This window comes from Prionailurus viverrinus, chromosome C1 (assembly GCF_022837055.1).
Source record: "Prionailurus viverrinus isolate Anna chromosome C1, UM_Priviv_1.0, whole genome shotgun sequence".
Taxonomy (NCBI): Eukaryota; Metazoa; Chordata; class Mammalia; order Carnivora; family Felidae; genus Prionailurus; species Prionailurus viverrinus.
This window is the reverse complement of record NC_062568.1, coordinates 40,763,363-40,780,515: the sequence shown is the minus strand read 5'-3', so window position 1 is coordinate 40,780,515 and position 17,153 is coordinate 40,763,363. Positions and strand designations below refer to the sequence as shown.

At 34.8% G+C, this 17,153-nt stretch overlaps 1 protein-coding gene across 2 annotated transcripts in view; it reads right to left on the bottom strand.

Moving 5' to 3' along the window:
- COL5A2 (collagen type V alpha 2 chain) overlaps positions 1-17,153 on the bottom strand; it is a 147,453-nt gene that overhangs the window by 53,352 nt on the left and 76,948 nt on the right. For both annotated transcript variants that reach the window (XM_047873650.1, XM_047873651.1), the window contains exons 4-11: positions 13,794-13,826; positions 12,425-12,457; positions 11,404-11,457; positions 6,161-6,271; positions 4,518-4,595; positions 2,133-2,177; positions 1,130-1,183; positions 436-489 (exon numbers count right to left, since the gene is read on the bottom strand). In XM_047873650.1, coding sequence (XP_047729606.1) covers positions 436-489; positions 1,130-1,183; positions 2,133-2,177; positions 4,518-4,595; positions 6,161-6,271; positions 11,404-11,457; positions 12,425-12,457; positions 13,794-13,826 — 462 coding nt within the window. The remainder of the gene's footprint in view (positions 1-435; positions 490-1,129; positions 1,184-2,132; positions 2,178-4,517; positions 4,596-6,160; positions 6,272-11,403; positions 11,458-12,424; positions 12,458-13,793; positions 13,827-17,153) is intronic.

The following is a 17,153-nucleotide window of genomic DNA, read 5'->3' as shown; positions in this document are numbered from 1 at the left end:
GGAAATGGCTTTTTCAGCATTGGAGAACAATATTGGCACTATACTATCAGCACGTTAAAAAACTCCGTTCAATGAAGACCTCGTGATGATGGTTAGCCATCAGAGCAATGTATTTTTCTTTAAATTCATTTCAAAGGTTCCACCAGCAAAAGTTGTGGCTATCATGACAGCAATTCTAGTATCTTACAGAGAAATTATAATGGACAAAAAAACCTGGGGAATACAAGGAAAAAGAGAATACCTAATGATATAAAACCATCAAAATTAAGAATACTTATAGATTTTGTAAAACCACACTCTGAGTTCTCCAGTTTTGTGTGCATTTAATGGAAGCTAAAAGTGGAGAAAATAAATTGGGAATTAATGAATAATATTCATGTAGCTCCTTCTTAACTTCTGCAAAATTTCAAAGCAAAATGAAGGATGGCAGCTTACATCTTCACCAGGTTTTCCAGGAGGGCCCTCTGGTCCACGCGCACCTATTGGGCCCTAATAACAAAATAAAACAAAAGGAAAAAAAGAAAATTTACTTATATTTACCTATACCTACCAATGAGATAACCTAAAATATTGTTGAGACAAATGAAAAATATCACAGAAAATAGGTTTATTAATATTCTGAATTTTATGTTGCATGCCTTGATTAGGTACTCAAAGGAAAGAATTTTAATTTCATGAATGCAAATATCTCAGCATGGTCTGCTAACCATATTCAAAGCCTCTGAACTTAAATACTCTACTACAGGGGCACCTGGGTGGCTCAGTTAAGCATCCACTTCAGTTTGGGTCGTGATCTAGACATCTGTGAGTTCAAGCTCACGTCAGGCTCTGTACTGACAGCTCAGAGCCTGGAGCCTGCTTCAGATTTTGTGTCTCCCTCTCTCTCTGCCCCTCCCCCACTCACACTCACATTCTCTCTGTCTCTCAAAAAATACATAAATATTAACAAAATTCGAATACCCTGCTATAAGAAACATATATCTTAAGCACTGTCCATAATACAGGCCTCCTGAACTGGACTGTAATTTCTTGCTACTTTAGGAAAGAGCTGGTAAAATAAAAAATTCACAACATTATTATAATCCTGGGCCCATATTTAACTGGGTCTACATGCTTACTTGACATTTACCATTGGTCCAGGTTCACCAGGTTCGCCAGGAGGTCCTGTAGGGCCAACACCACCCTAAAATTGAGAACAAATTATGTAAATAAATATAATTATATGTTTATTATATACACAAACCAAAGAAAAACAGAATAAATTAAATTGTTGGCTCTACCACTTTCCAACTTTGCGTGAGTCACTTAATCTCTCTATACCTCAATTTCCTAATCTTTGAAGTGAGAATAATCAAACTACCTACTTCATTAGGCTGTTGTAACTCTCTTAATAACAAATGCATGTTAAGAACCTAGAATAATGCTTGCATAGAGTGTTCCATCGATGGGATAGTTATCATCATGATCATGATTGTCATCTTCTTCATCATCACCAACAACTACATTTTCTATTCACCAATGGCAGTAATATAAAATGGCGTAAGGTAAAACTCCACACACATGATAATGACAAGACGGTAAGAGCTAAGAATTCTTTCTTTCCCTTTCTCTTGAAAACTTATTTCCTACTGCTGGTTAAATCACCACAAAAATTAAAAGAGTACTACATTACTATTTTATTGGTATTTGATATGCTATAGAAACAAAGTAGAGTATTATATTCTTCTTAAAGATTCCATGGATTGATTACCTTGACTGTGATTTCTAACACCACATGGTAGCTTCTGTGATCTGATTTCACAGCCTCAGAGTTAGCACATAACCAATTATGAGAATTTTCATTATGATGTGAGATAATGATCTGTTATTTCAGAAGCGAAGGTACAAAAATTCTTTGCATTGAAGGCCAGTCACATAAAGAATCCAGATGATGGAACTTCAGTCCCATGAAGAAACTTGAAAAACATATTGCATATATTTCTGAGCAGAAGTTAATTAAATACAGCCTGTTCAAAGTGAGCATTACAATATGAAATTTAAAGGCTGGCCAAAAAACACTCATGTCACAGAGACCTTATTTGTATTTGTTTCTTTTTTGCTATAGTATGTAGTTTAATCATAAAAAGACTTACTTGCTGCCCTTGTAAGCCTTGAGGTCCCCTTGGGCCAACAGGACCCTTAAAAACAAATGAGAAGAGTTGGATAGTGTTCATGACAATTAGGCCAAACATTTCAAAAATGTTAAATCAGTCTTAGAATCTGGAAAAGTGAAGCTCTGACAGCAGAAGATGATGACATTCTCCATTTGTACTCATCTGGAATGCAGCTAAATTCAAGAAGATTAAAGTCTGGACAACATTTGGGATGATTTTATACATACTTTCAGTCTCATAAAGGGAAAAAAGGATATGCCTGTATACACCCAATGTCTTTGGAACAAGAGCATTTGCATGCATGAGGGTGGTTCTGTTAAGCCAGAACAGCCAACAAAAGAAAAATCTTGGCAGGCATTATCAAACTGTCTATATCAAACTGTTCTTCAGCTTCATGGCAGAAAACTTGTGAGCACATCGAATTAAAGACTTATGAAGCCATCAACAATATTGACTAGATTATAGTAAGTGTTAATTTACAATTATCTATGGCACTGAGATTTCTGGATTCTTTTTGTCTTTCATAACATACATTTAAAGGATCAACACAGGCTTTCCCCTATTAAACATGAAATGATTATACCAAGGTATGACAAAGGGAAGAAAAGGAAAATGCAATTTGAAACATTTTATTAATAATATATCTTGGGGCGCCTGGGTGGCGCAGTCGGTTAAGCGTCCGACTTCAGCCAGGTCACGATCTCGCGGTCCGTGAGTTCGAGCCCCGCGTCAGGCTCTGGGCTGATGGCTCGGAGCCTGGAGCCTGTTTCTGATTCTGTGTCTCCCTCTCTCTCTGCCCCTCCCCCGTTCATGCTCTGTCTCTCTCTGTCCCAAAAATAAATAAACGTTGAAAAAAAAATAATATATCTACCTAATTTTACCTAATTTTGTAAATGTCAGGGAACAAAACCATTTGTTCTTATGGCAAAAAAATTAAACTTTTATTCTGAATTGATCAGATTTTTAGCTAGTAAGAAAGCAAAAGCCCCATTAAAAAAAATAAGCATAGGGATGCCTGGATGCCTCAGTCGGTTAAGCTGACTTTTACTCAGGTAGGGATCTTGTGGTTCCTGAGTTCAAACCCAACATTGGGCTCTCTGCTGTCAGTGCAGAGCCAGATTTGTATCCTCTGTCCCCTTCTCTCTCTGCCCCTCCCCTGCTCTCTCTCTCTCTCTCTCTCAAAAATAAACATTTAAAAAAATTAAAAAAAAAAGATTCTCCCTCTCACTCCGCCCTCCCCTGCTCATACTCTCTCAAAATAAATAAACATTTAAATAAATAAACAAACAAACAAACAAATAAATAAATAAACAAACATATATGCAATTGAACTTCAAATGGATGAAAACTCATATATTTCAGAAAAATATCCCAAGATAATCATTGTATGAGCCCATACTGCTAGTGACTTAAAAAGTATACAAACAATATTTAAGTCACTCATAATGCTGGCCTTAAGGATGGGTAAAGGGGGTGGTTCTGTGGTCTAATTTTATACTTGCTATTGCCTTGAAACTCCATTAATCTGGGATGCCTTTGAATTATGTTATGAACAAGAAAAGCATGGGATTGTTGGTTTGATAAGTATTAATTCATTCAGTGAGCTTGTTTTCTCCAAATACCCAGGTTAAAGTACTTGCCCAGAGAAAATGGGACTCTTTTTGGCAGTTGAAGAAATTCAAAAGAGAATGGGAACGGTTAGCAGGTCCAGTCAGGAAACTTCAGAGTTGTTGGCATAGGCATCCAGAGGATATTACATAGGAAATAATGAAAATTAAAATGGCAAAATTTCCCATGTCAAAATTTTGCCAGATCACTGTTTCTAACACCATTAAAAGTACAGTTTTTGTTGTAGTAGGTTATATGTTTAAATTCTTTATTTTCTTCCAATTTTAAATAAAATATATAGGCAGCCCTTTATTAAAGTCAACAAATACTTCACACAGTTATGAATGGAACACCCACTAGGCTTTTTTAATTGGTGCATGGCAGGATTTGATACATAAATTGAATGAATTAATGGGTGGATTTATTTAAGAAGACGCATATTACTTCTTGGGGTGCCTGGGTGGCTTAGTCAATTAAGCATCCCACTTGATTTCAGCTAAGGTCATGATCTCATGTTTGTGAGATTGAGCCCCACAGTTGGCCTCCAGGCGAACAGCATAGAGCCTTCTTGGGATTTTCTCTTTCTACCTGTCTCTCTCTGCCCTTTCACCACCAACCCCCACCCCTGCCCCAATCTCAAAATAAACTTACAAAAAAATAAGACACATATTACTTCTTAATTAGCAAATTCAAACCTTGATTTACAAAATGTTATTTTCCACAAGAACCTTGATTATCAGTAAAATTTTCACTTACCACAGATCCAGGCATCAGTCCTACTTGACTCCCAAGTCCAGATTTTTCATCCAATCCAGCCATCTGAGCTGAAAATGGCTATAAATGCAATGTCTTCATGTTATTTCCAAAGTAAGAGACATATATCAACAAACTTACATTCAGAAATGCACATTCTCTGGGATTCTTATAGAATGGCTCTGTTGAGAATCATTTGATATTTTAGACTTTAAAGCACAGAAAAAGATTCAAATTCTTTTTCATTGTATGTGTTTCTGATTGAACAATCTTCCTTAGAATATTTATGACTATGTTGCTTCAGAATAACGACTTCAATGGGACAAATGTCTCATACTTGGTAAAAGCATGTATCATTCTTCCAGTCTCATCGATTTCAGCTTTAAATCTCTTTATCTGATTTTCTCCCATGCCAAAAATCTGAACAGAGCCTAAGAGATGCTTTTAAACATATTCCCTAAAGATTCCAGTTTCAATTTGAGACTATTTTACTTAGATGGTATTCTTGTTTCTTTGTTCATGACCAGTAAACTTTACACTGTATTTATATAAGTTGATAAAGATTTTATAATCCTTCTAATCTTTGACTATTCCAAGAATTGGCAACAGTTTTACCTATTTTCTTTCACATCACAAAAACTCTGGTAACCCAACTGACCAAAATTGTCCACATATATTCCCGGAGTTCTTTCCAGATTTGGGGGGGTAAATGTGTATATTATTAAAAAAATTAATTGGCAATTACTTCTATAATCAGTTGAGAAATAAATGTATAAATTGTTATAAAACAAAAATCATATTTCAGGGCTCCATATGTTCCCTTGTTTTGCTATGCAATCTACTTATAAATCACCTATGTCTGCCACCAAGAATTCAAAGAAGCAGGTATAGAAAGATATTTTGCTTTATTTTATTTCTTGCAGGAAACTAAAATTTGGGAAGTAATCAGATAACATTTTTAGTGTCAACTAGGTAGCCTTTCTATATACATCATAATGGATCTGTCATCCTCCCTTCTTGTGGAGGAAATGACACAGATTTTGTGACCGTTCTGAGCCTAAGAACAGCAGAAGATTAGAGATGTTTCCCTTTTCAATTCATATTGGGAACAATATTAGCAGTCCTTTAGAATCAGCAGAAAGAACCAAACCAGTTCCAGAACTGACACTGAGAAATAAGTCATTCAAAGCGGTACTTTACAAAATGCTCTTGTGAATTTTCTGACAATTCTCTGTGGGTTTCTGAGTTCACTGCATTCACTTAGCTGCTGTTGCAGTCAAGGGCCAACTTCTGAACTAAGACAACTTAAACTCTTAATAATGTATCAAAATTTTGGGTGAGGATGGGCAAAATAGGTGAAGGGGATTAAGAGGTACAAACTTCTAGTTATAAAATAAATAAGTTACTGGAATGAAAAGTACAGCATAGGGGATACAATGAATAATATTGCAATAATATTGTATGGTAGCAGATAATAACTATACTTATCATGGTGAACACTGAGTAATGTATAGAATTATTGAATCAATAGGTTGTACACCTGAAACTAATATAACATTGTACGTCAACTATACTTCAAAAATAAAAAAAATTAAAAACTAATATATATAATAGAAATATAACAGTCAACAATATATAGAACTTACCCTGCTCATGCCATCAGGTCCTGGGTGGGATGGATGTCCAGGAGGCCCAGGGGCACCAGGTTGACCAGGAACACCTGGTTCTCCATCAATTCCCTGAGGACCACGAGGACCCTGGAAAAACAAGCCCATGCTCATTAGAACCCATTGCCAAATATGTACTTAAGTAGAATTCTAAAAGACAGACTTCTTGATGGAGAGGAAGTGTTCATTATGTTTAAAATGAATAGCCATACTGTATGATTCCAATTCTATGACATTCCTAGAAAAGGCAAAATTAGGGAAACAGTGAAAAAGATCAGTGGTACCCAGGGGTTGGGGTGGGAATGGGGAGATCAAAAGGCAAACCACAGGAGAATTTTAGGACAGTGAAAACACTGTGAATGGTACTGTGATGATGATGTATGTATAAGTATACACAGAGTGTACACTACGAAGAGGAACTCTAATGTAAACTATGGACTCTGATGGGAGATGTCGATAATGGGGAAGGCTATGCATGTACGGGGACAGGGCATATATGAGAGCTCTTTGTGCCTGCTTTGATTTTTGATGTGAACCTCAAACTTCTCTAAGAAAAATAAAATCTTAAAAAAAATAGATTGCAATCCAGCCAACTACAGCAATTTCATCAGCTCTGCTGACACTGCTGACTTCAGCACGGATCACAGCCTCTGCTTAGGGGCATGGTATATTTTGGGTAAGAATTTTAGTCTTGATGTGTTAAATCCCCAGTAATGAGCTGTCTTGGAATAATTATAAAATTTTATTGAGTTCACCAGTATTCTAGAATAAGCTTCCTTATTTGGTTGGTTTTGTGGTATTTAATCAATAAGCTCTAAATTCACATGTCTGTCTTAGATTATGGTTAACTATATATGTGCTTGCTTAACCTCCTCCTACTGAAAATATATACATATATATATACATACACATATATACATATGTATGTATGTGTATATGTGTGTGTATATATATACATATATATGTGTGTGTACATATATATAGAAGCTCCTTGACTGGTATGCTCCTTGACTGGTATTTGTGGCTTTTTTAATCTTTCTAATATTTTGATGTTTTGTATAGTTCTTGGCACATAGTAGACCCTTGATATATACTTATTACATCTTCACATTTCAATCCTCTTTATTCTACTACTTAAGTTCTGGCATGCTTTGTTTTTCTTACCACCCCTAAAGGTGGATCAGACCAATGAGAAACAGAGGAAAAGGCACAGTGACCCAGCCAAGTCTAGTTCTCAGAGAAGTGAGCAATGATTTCTAGCTGCCAAATTCCACCCTCCTCCCAACCCACATTCTGAAGGCAGCTTGGTGAACAGCCACGTCCTCAGTTCTGGAAATGTTCTGTCCTCCAACCTCATCATTCCCACAAGTCTTGTGAAGTATTTTCTGTCTGTTTAACCCTGAAGAGTCTTAACAGTCTTCAAAAAGAAAGAAAGGACCAAAGAACTCAAAGTCAATATGATTTTTATAGTTAGAAGCAGGGATCAAGAAAAATATGATAAGTGAATTGGAGTTTAAAAAAAGAAGCTTCTCCTCTCTAAACATGAGAACACCTCCTGGCTTACAAAAGTAATTCAAATATGAGCTGATACAGCTGAAGGAGGACATATAAAACAAGATGAGGTGGGAAAGGGGGCAGCTGGCATATGATGGCTTTGGGAAGGGTGGCATAATTTAATTAATATATTCAAATATTTGTATAGATTCATATAGATATATGTATTTCTTAGAAGAGTAGAAGATAAGCAAATGCATCTATTCAAATAGAAGTAGATAGTCTGAAAAACACTTTGAAAACTGATTTCTCAGGAAATTATTCTCATCCTTTATCAAGTCAAATGCTTTCTGACTCTTAAACCACTGTAGAGTCACTTAACTCTTTTCATTAGACATAAGAGGCTGATGTAAATTGCTGTCTAGGATTCCTGATCATACACATGAGAGCAACATGAGCTGGAAATTCATACTGTCAATGGTGGCACAGACAAAGTTAGTAGTATGATCTACTCAGAGCCTTGTGTGGAAAACTTTTAATGTGTTTCTGAAATATGAAATTGCTAACTGATAACCAGGTATCATTGTATACAAAAAATGAACTAAAACATCTCTCCTCCCAAAAAGATTTCTAAAGACAAAACCAAAAACTACATTTAGTTTCAATGAGAATAGAGAGAGGTTTGGGTGGTATTGATCCTCAATAATCATATGCTTTCTCCATCCCTCTGTGATTAATTAATCTGTGATTACTGCATGGCCACCACCCTCCACCGTGATTAATTAATGTGAAACATTAATAATCATGTTTCAAAGTCTTGTTCTGAAGACAGCCCACTTTTCTATTGACTTCATGATGCATTCAGTGTCTCCAAAGAATCTCCTCTAAATAGCCTACATGAGTTACACTTCTACAAATTGAGATTAAAATTAATAAAATTTTTTTAAGTTATCCAAAATTAAGTGAACATAATTATAAGTGAAAGTAAGAAAAAATATAATACATGAGCAGTTTTACTGATAAACATTGAAAACAAAAATATAATTTGGGAACACATTAAAATATATACTTTCATATTTCCAAGTGAGATGAATTACATACATTTTATATTAAGGTAAATATTCTATTTATCATCATTCTCTTCCATTCCTCAAGATACTCTAGTACTAATTTCAGGCAGCCATTTACAATACAAAGTACTTATAGATTACCACTAGGTGGCGACCTTTAAACATTCACAAATAGAAAGGACTAACTACCCCAGTCGTCAAGAACTTTATTCACTACACACACACACACACACACACACACACACACACAAATTATGAAATGTTAGAGTGGGTAAAATATAGCATATTTCCCATTTTACATATATAGAAACAGATCTACAGAGGTTGAGTGTCATATGCAATTAGAACTCAGCACACCCTATCTATCTCCTGACAGATTGCTAGTTTGTCACTATGAAGTTACTAGGATTATTTAGTTAAAACTAAGGACGTATGATAAGAGACAGTCCTGGGGGTCACTGACTAGTCATGAAGACTTCCGGAGAGTATTTATATCACAGTAGTTCTCAATCCTGAGCACTTTTGCTCCCCTCCCCTGGAGACATTTGGTCACATCAAGAGACATTTTTGTTGTCGCAATTGTATGTGGGAGGAGGACAGGTGTTGCTACTTGGCATCTAGTGGGTAGAAATCAGGAATGCTGCCAACCATCCTACAATGCATAGCTATTATGTGGCCCCAAATACCAATAGTGTTGAGGTTGAGAAACCATGCATTACATAGTGAGCATTCTGTAGTGTCTGATGGTAACGGAAGCAGGAGGAGAAAACGGTATTTATGATTGCAGTACCACCGTATGTTGTGCAAGCCACAGCTTTAGTCTAGTTAAGCAGCTCCTGCAAGTCTTGGGACCTGAGGCAAAATGCTCTACCAATGGATATTTTGTAACATCATGCCAGTATCTTGCAATTGGCCATAGTGGAAGTATTTACACCAGGGAAATCAGCAAAAGTATAGGCACATTTTTTTTTAATGAGACCATTGTTAAAAACTATCATCCCACTGCTTGCTAGGATTAACAGAGGAACAGATTGCCTATTTGGGCAACTGCCAGGATTGTTTTTGCTTAATTCCAAATAAATAACTACTCCTCACTCTTTTAAATACACACACACACACACACACACACACACACACACGCACACACCTAATTCCCATTGATTATCTCAGGGCTAACCAAGATAGGAAGGGCAGCATATCACACACTAAGTCAAGAAAAGAAGACAGGGTGACAGCAGACTCACTGAATCCTAACAAGGAATTCTGAAAACGCAATCACTATTTCTATAGTAACTTCCACCTAGACCTAGGACTAAGTGTTATCAATTATCCTGGGCACAAGTACATTGATGCACAATGTTACTGGATGGCCACCACCCTCCACCTAATTGAAATTATCTTCTACCTGTTTATGTCATTCTAGACCCTTGGACAGGCATCTAGAGAGCTACTAACAGTATTCAGGTCACCGGTACTCGTGAGACAGCTCAGTAGAACAGCAGTGAAGAATGAATAACAGCATAAGATAATCAGAACATAGCATTACTGCACACATATACGACTATGCCCCATTTCCCTGGGGTGCTGTCATTTACCTCCATGCCTGCCAATACCATCCATAACTCCAGCCCCAATTTTGTAGTACTGTCATCATGCAATACTTGGTCAAATGTATTCAAAGATGAATCAAGAGGCAAGAGTTCCAAGCAACATTATCTAAAATACATTTTTCTTTATTTATATATTCAAGGTTGTCTGTTGCTCTCCTGTTCATCTATTTCTCCCACCTAAATATGTATAAATACATATTGGGAAAGCTAAAAACCTAGAGAGTTAAATTTAGTAGACATTAGACAGAAAATTAAACAGCACAAGTTTTCTGATTAAAACATAAGATAATGATAGCAATACAAAAATTAAGCGAGTTATTTAATACAGAAAGACATTAGTTTCTGAGGGTGAGATATAAAAAGAAACAGAATCGCTATCCTAGGACTTGCTAATAAGAAAAAACATCTGGCATGTGTTATATAATATCTTCATGTTTTATCTCCAGGGTATCAAGTTGATCATTTAAATTTAAAGGTGTTCCCTTTGTTCTGGTAACGGATTTGTTGATTTTTAAAATGACTCCTTTGATAGTTCTGCAGCAGCTGCACAGTGAAAATAGAGTGTTATTTGGGAAATAAATTCATTGTACAACCACTTGAAATAAAATTTAGTCCTCTAATAATTTTTTTTTCCTTTATCCAGTTTGGTTATCCCTGCAGCAACCACAGATCACAGAACTTTGGTGTTTTATCTCAACAGTACATTCCTGGCATTGTTCACTCATGATTTACAACTTCTGAAAATAACATGAGGTATTCATTATGTTTCCTTAGGTTTTCTACTTTATTTTACTTTGACCTCACGAGGGACAAAGAAATGTCATTTGTGTTACCTAAAAAGATAATAGGTAATTATTACCATGTGATACTTTCCTCTGAATCAGAAAAGACCCACAATCACTTCATGACCTGAATTCTGTCACAGTTAATAGAGATGAGAGAGAAACAGTGCCACCAACTCTTTGTTGCATCCAAAGAACGTGGTATAGACGGGCTTACCCGGTACATGGTACACTTCACTGAAAAGGGAACTCTGCTGTCAACTTACAGGTTTTCCTTTTGGGCCTCTCTCTCCTCTTGGTCCTTGTGATCCTGGAGGCCCCTGAAATGGAAAGTGGTGATTAAGCCTGCAAAACACGTATACTTCAGATGTTTTTATTTTAAATGTTTGCTTGATCTAAGAAAATCGGAAAACAGAAATATCACTTTTTTTTAATTCAGTTCAGTTGAAGACTGTAGAAAATAAAGCCATGTGCGTATAAAAGCTCTGTGTACACAGAAAGGCTATTTATATTAGCAATGAAGCTTAAAGGTCTGTAAAGAATTAAAGAATTAAGTGTTACATTATAGCATCATGGAGCTCAGTGAGCTAAATATATTGCTTGAATGATAATTACAAAGTTTATGAGGATCATTTTTGCTGTCTTGTCCTAAGCAAGCCTTTGTCACTACATTATGGCCACAAACACCTACAGTTTGGATTTTTAGAACTACACAGATGTGCAAACCCTAAATTATCAATGATCTGAGGGAATATATGTATGTGTTTTCTGTCTAATTACCTAGAATGCTACTGCTAATCCAAACCTGAAATCAGTAGTCTTTTGTGCTATCCAGTAATATGCTATTCTGCTGTATAATTTCTCAAATTCTATGGAAATACGATTTAATTTCATTAACAGATGAAATTAACAGTTTGTTTCATTAAACAGATAAACGTAGTCTATCTTTAATTATTGCCAAACAATAGGTAAGTGTGTCTTAATGAGTAAAGCTAATCTAAAATTAACACTGTAACAATAGATCATTTTGGCTCTCACATAGTCAATAAAAACACTAACATGGAGGAAAAATAGGGTTCATCAATTTCAGAACGAAATGATCTTTTATATATCGTTCATTGCTGCAAAGGAATGCTTACACTTGAAGATGTTTCAAAACAAAACGTTTCCAGAAACCAAACATCTTGGTTTTCATTCTATTGTCTTTTGATGGATATAATATTCATAAAGATGTTCAGTAACTGTAAGAACTTAAGAGTACCATGAATGTTGGAGGAAACTACTTACTGCTGGTCCTGGACGACCACGTATGCCTGTTACCTAAATGATAAACAAGATAATCTGTAAGGATGAAGTTTCGATAGAGTTTAAGAAAAATCAGTAGTCAAACAAATAAGAATAACAACAAAAGCCCCAGTGAATTTTTTTTGAGCAAACAGATGTTGTCAATTGATGCCCATGTCCTCCTTGCTTATGCCTTAAGATGTTATCTAATTTAAACTCTCATATACACAGGCAGGACTGCTATAGGGATTAAGAGCACCACACTGGAGCCAAGAGGCCTGGGTTCAAATCCTAACTCTATCCCTTACCAGTTGTCTAACTTTGGACAAATTACTTATTACTTTATGTTTTCATGTTCCTCTTCTGTAAAATGATGATGATGATTACGAAATTACCTCCTTCACAAAGTTGTCATGAAGACAAATAAATATTTGTAAAGCACTTAAAATAGCATGTAAGACATAGTAAGTACACATAAGTGTTTTTAAATGAAAGACAACAATATGAATGGTTTACTTTTTAGGTAATCTTTGTTAAAAACAAGCCAACTTCAAGGCAAAGCAAAAAGTCAAACACTGCCAAATAAATCAACATGCATATACTTTTCTTCTGACAGAGTGATGATAACTCCTTTGAGATCTATGAGACTGATGGTTGAAGAATTTTCATCCCACTTAACAATATACTTTTTGATCATGTACAAGTCTAAACAAGTCTTAAGAACTCTTATACAATATGGAATTTCAATCAGGAAAATGACAAGATATATTTCCAGAAGTGTGGAATATTAAGTCATGCCTTTTATTTGGATTACATGACTATTTATACCACAAAAAATAGGGGCACCTGGGTGGCTCAGTCGGGTAAGTGTCCACCCTTAGTTCTGGCTCAGGTCATGATCTCCCAGTTCGTAAGAACTGGAGCTGGGAACTGACAGTCTGGAGCCTGCTTGGGATTCTCTCTCTATCTCACTCTGCTCCTCCCCTGCTAGCACTGTCTCTCTTTCTCATAATAAATAAATAAACATGCAAAAATATATATATATATGTATATATATACATATATATATATATATATATATATATACATCTTAACTATCACTTTACATCTATATATAATATGCTTAACTTTAGAAAACCCTGATTTCCATTTATAGTAATGGGACAATAAAAGTCAGGAATATTGTAATAAATAAACATTAAATAGTATATTAAAGAATTAACCTCTTTTGGTTTGTTTGTCTTATACTATAGCTTGGTTATACCATAACTAACATCCCTTTTCACAGAGTGTGTATATATGCAAAACTTTACAACTATACTATAGCTAAGTTTATTAAAGACACATGAAAACAATATATACATATACTTACAACAGGCACTAATCCTGGTTCTCCTTTTTGTCCCTATGAAGCAAAAATTTTTCAATTATCAAAATATAATAGCTTGGTGAGGATAGTCATATCATACTAGAATATTCCATGTAAACACTGAGAATTTCTATGTAAGAAATGTAAAAAACAAAAATGAGAAAAGAAGCAATATTTATAGTAGTCAGACATTGATGAAAAAAATTACTACTTATCTGAAAGACACAAAAATATCAATCCAATGTTTGAAATGCGTAACTTCAGTCTTTATAGTGAATATCTAAAGAACTGACCAGACCAAGAAATACTTGTGATTAAAAGGATGTAAAGTCAAAACACCATAGGAAAAACTACCCAAATACTGAAAACTCAGAGAAAATACAAAACTTGGATATGTTGAATTTTCACACTCATATTCTATGCCACCTAGTTTTAGTAACTTATCAGATGCCATTCCTAAAACTCTTGCCACCTTTTTTAAAACTCATGGAAGAATCTGAGAAATAACAAGAGGTAAGTTTGCTCATCTTCAAAAGGAAGAAAGAAAGAAAGAAAGAAAGAAAGAAAGAAAGAAAGAAAGAACATACTTATATTCATTAGGTAATTCTCAATATCTGAAGAAAATCAAGAAAAAATATTAACTGAATAGGAAGACAAAAATAACACAAAAAACAATCATAACATAAAGGAAATAACACTGGACAATTTAATTGCCTTTTATAATAGATGTAGCAAACATAACAGATGTAGATGGGATTCTTAGAACTTTCATCTCTCAAAAATTGTATTCTCAGAGCATGATTTCAAGTACATAGGTAAAATAATATTGGATGAATTCTACCTTCATATACCTCTATTTTACCTTGTATCTACTTGTATTATTTATTTTTGAATTTGTCTTCCAACAGATTTTGGTCTCCTTAAGGTTATGATCAAGTCTACTTTACATCCTCGTTTTGTCTAACAGAAAACCTCAATAAATTCTTGACCATATTAATTTCCATTAATATAGTATGAAATAATGCTTTTTACTGGTTAATTGCAAAATATGACTACATTAAGGATTATATCCAAAATGTAGAAGAAGCAAGAATAATGAGTTCTAGGGGCACCTGGGTGGCTCAGATGGTTAGGCGACCAACTTCGGCTCAGGTCATAATCTCACAGTTCATGAGTTCGAGCCCCTCATCGGGCTCTGTGCTGACAGCTCAGAGCCTGAAGCCTACCTCAGATTCTGTGTCTCCCCTCTCTCTACCCCTCCCCTGCTCACGCTCTGTCTCTCAATAATAAATAAATGTTTAAAAATTTTTTAAAAAGAATAATGAGTTCTATTTTATTTAATTTTTATTTTCACATCTATTGCTCTTCTATCTGATTATAAAAAGTATATTGGTTAACAGGGAATTTTGAAAATAGAGGAAACTTACAAAAGAAATTAAATATTATACCCAACACCCAGGAGATAACCACTTTTAACACTGTAGTATTCTTAGTTTTCCATTGTTTACCTGAACTTGGTTTACTTAATCAATGCCTCAGTATTTTACTCTTAGATTATACTTTCATTTTTACAATTAAAAATATCATTACAATGAATATCCTTGTTTATAAATACTTGTGTAGTACCTCTAACTAATACCTTATGGTGTATCTCTAGAAGTTGAAGTTGTAGGTTAAAGATCATACATATTTTTTGGGTGTTTGATCCAGATCTCCTAAGTGTACTCCTGATAGGTACAATTTAGTTATATCCTTCCAGTAGTATCCCACCTCTGACAAAATTTTGTAAAGTGATATTTAAAAATTATTTTACAATCATCATAGTCTTAATAATGGATTCAATAGCAGAACAATACCCTGATCATCACTGCTGATTCTACTGCCAAGGTTAGGAAGTCAGGAATAAATTGATAATTCAGCCCTGGGAAATTTCTCTACAGAGGCAGGAGGGAGATCTATATGAGTTAAGTTCAAGGTAGAACACAAGAGACTAAAAGACAACCTACAAAAAGACTAGAGAAGAAAGGGATGAACACATATGGTCAGTAAAACAGAGCAGGCTTATCTCTGTATTTCTAAGTCTCCTAACTTCTAGCTTGGGTCTTTCCATTTATAACATAATCTGAAAGTAATAAAAATTCATCTTTTAAGAGCTGTAAGGGCTTTCTTTGGGATGCTGAAAGAATTTGAATTATTTAGGAAGGGTAGGTAAATGTGTGCCGAACACCTAAAGGACTTTATGAGAATAATGCTGAAAAAAAATCTTTATTTCTGGAATAAATTTAGAAAAAACAAGTAAAAAGTGAGGAGAAATTATTTCAACCAAAGAGAGAAAAATGAAATAGTCCACTAAGAATGACTGGGAAATCTCCATTTTATGAGACCAGCAATTACAATGCAGCCTTTGCTCTTACTTTGTGTTTAGGAGAATGGTATTTGCTTGTACCTTTCTCAACTAAATTGTAAGTTTTTTGATGTCTTATTACAAACTTTTTATTGCTCCACAATACTTGATATGGGATTCGGTGTTACATTATCAGGTTCCATGATAAATTTTTCTAATGATTCTGTGATAATTCTTATTTTGGAAATAAGCCACTAATGTAAGTATTTGTTGCTTTTTTTAAATATGGGCTTTGAAAAAATAAAAAATAATATGGGCTTTGAATAAGTTAATTTATATGCAATGAAGATTTATCTAAACTTTTGCTAAATGTGATTTTCATACTCACTGGGAAAGATAACATTCAAATACTCTGATTCAGATGTGAATTACAGTTTAATTTTACCTCTTGTCTGTTACTTATCACTTAATGCCACATGGACATGCCTCGCCACTTTTCTAGGATGCCATTACCATGGAGACAGTCACAGTGTTTTGCCCACCATTGCATCACCTGTATCATTTGCCTCATACAGGGATATAACAAAGGCTCAGTAATTATGTGGGGGTTAACATGCATGAGAGAATAGATTATAAATAACACCAGTATTAATATAAGCCACGCACAAAATACATTTTATAACATTACTCTGCTCTGAAAGTTCTGATGGCACATGATAACAAATGACAGAGTCATGAATATAGCGGCACATAACTAGAATGTGGTAAATTGGCAGCTGGTTTGAGTGTGTCTTTCTCCCAGCTGTCCCATACTGCCTTTGGAAAACTTCAGATTTAATTTCAAATGTAAATATATGTAAGCTGGTATTTGTAGACCTGTTCATTTGACATATATTCAAATCTAAATAGCTTCACTGATATTTATTCCAAATAAGACAATTTTTGGTACTGCCTTTTTAATCCAAAAGTATAAAAGTAGCCAGGACCTCCCTTGATAGCGTCACTTTCATTTACCATGA